This window comes from Olea europaea, unplaced genomic scaffold (assembly GCF_002742605.1).
Source record: "Olea europaea var. sylvestris unplaced genomic scaffold, O_europaea_v1 scaffold30940, whole genome shotgun sequence".
Taxonomy (NCBI): domain Eukaryota; kingdom Viridiplantae; phylum Streptophyta; class Magnoliopsida; order Lamiales; family Oleaceae; genus Olea; species Olea europaea.
Window position 1 is genome coordinate 1 of NW_019249681.1, and position 1332 is coordinate 1332.

Genomic DNA, 1332 nt, shown 5'->3' on the forward strand with positions numbered 1-1332 from the left:
TAATGATTGATGAATAAAAAACTTTCCATTGAACTGATTCTTTCAATTGGTATTTTTGTGTATCCTCCTATTTTACAAAAATCGAAATTTAGGTAAATGCTTAGAGAATCCCGCTCCTGTGTTGTAGGACTTGTAGCTCGGGAAGCACCCATGTTTTTCTTTTGCTATACAGACAGTAAACGAAAAAAATTGCTCCCGCACCCCAAAGTGCCATCTCAGGTGCGGTGGTGGCGGTTAATTTATCAAAAATGGGAGGATGAACCTCAATTTGGATCATTCATATTAGACAGAGACACAATGAGCAGTAAAAATGTCTGCATACGGAAAATGTACATTCAAAGATACGGACAATTAAGGAAAATGTATTATCGTATCATACATCTGTTACTGTCAACAGAACCCATTTAAATTGTGGCCTCTCTGCATTTCAGTCGTCCCATTAATTTGAGGCCTAAAACTCACCGTGCATGTTCTCAACTGTAAATTTAATGTCTTCACATGGCCTAAGCATCACGTGAATGGGACACTTCTGGAAGAACAATAGGACTACTTTTGATCTCCTCCGCGCTGGAGGCAGCATCGGCGGCTCGAGTTTTTGAATGAACGCTATTCCAGATCTCTACAAACGCTTTAACGATGATTTGGTGGTGATGAGGTGAATTTAGTTCCAAAAAACAGTTGAGAAGCTCCTGTAAATCATTTTTTGAATAGATTTCTCTCTCGAAGATCATTTGAAGCATGGATTTGCGAAAATCTTGATAAGGGTCGTCAGAATCCTTCACAATGGCTAGACTGTCACAGATTTTTGGGCATGGACTGACCATTTTGGAGCACATTGGATCATTTTCTGGGGTTTCATTGTTCAGAGAAAATGTGGAGGAAGTGCAATCCTCTTCATTTTCATCCAGAGACTTAAGATTTTCTGATGGGGTTTCGGGCTTTGCTTTTGGCTCGAAAATGTCTTCTTTCTTTGTCCTCCCACATCCACACACTCCATTGGCTCCGAATATATTCTTAAAACACCATTTCTTGCCAGAAGACATGTGTGTCTGTGGGGGCCTATAATGGATTCAGGTGTCCGTGTATATATATGAATGAAGATTGGTAAGATTTAGATGTGCCGTGGAAAATAAGTACATTAAGGTAGTTGACTCTTTAAGGGATGGTTGCAGATAAGTTCTGGCGTACAAGTATAGTGAGATGATGAGTTTCTTGGTAAGGTTAATATTTGAATAGACTCATTATCTAATTAATCACCTTATCCATATATGGATTTGAAACTGAACGAATTAAACAACAATAAAATGAATGTTTCTGCAAATGTTTTATGGC

At 38.6% G+C, this 1332-nt stretch overlaps 1 protein-coding gene across 1 annotated transcript; it reads right to left on the minus strand.

The window, feature by feature from the left end:
- Positions 1 to 112: 112 nt before the first annotated feature.
- LOC111385166 (transcription repressor OFP6-like) lies at positions 113 to 1194 on the minus strand. Its single transcript, XM_023009541.1, has one exon. The coding sequence runs from the start codon at positions 1041 to 1043 to the stop codon at positions 504 to 506; it is 540 nt and encodes a 179-aa protein (XP_022865309.1). The 5' UTR covers positions 1044 to 1194; the 3' UTR covers positions 113 to 503.
- Positions 1195 to 1332: the final 138 nt, after the last annotated feature.

Excerpts from the sequence above, each read along its gene's own strand:
- LOC111385166 (XM_023009541.1), bottom strand. The coding sequence starts at position 1,043 with ATGTCTTCTGGCAAGAAATGGTGTTTTAAGAATATATTCGGAGCCAAT.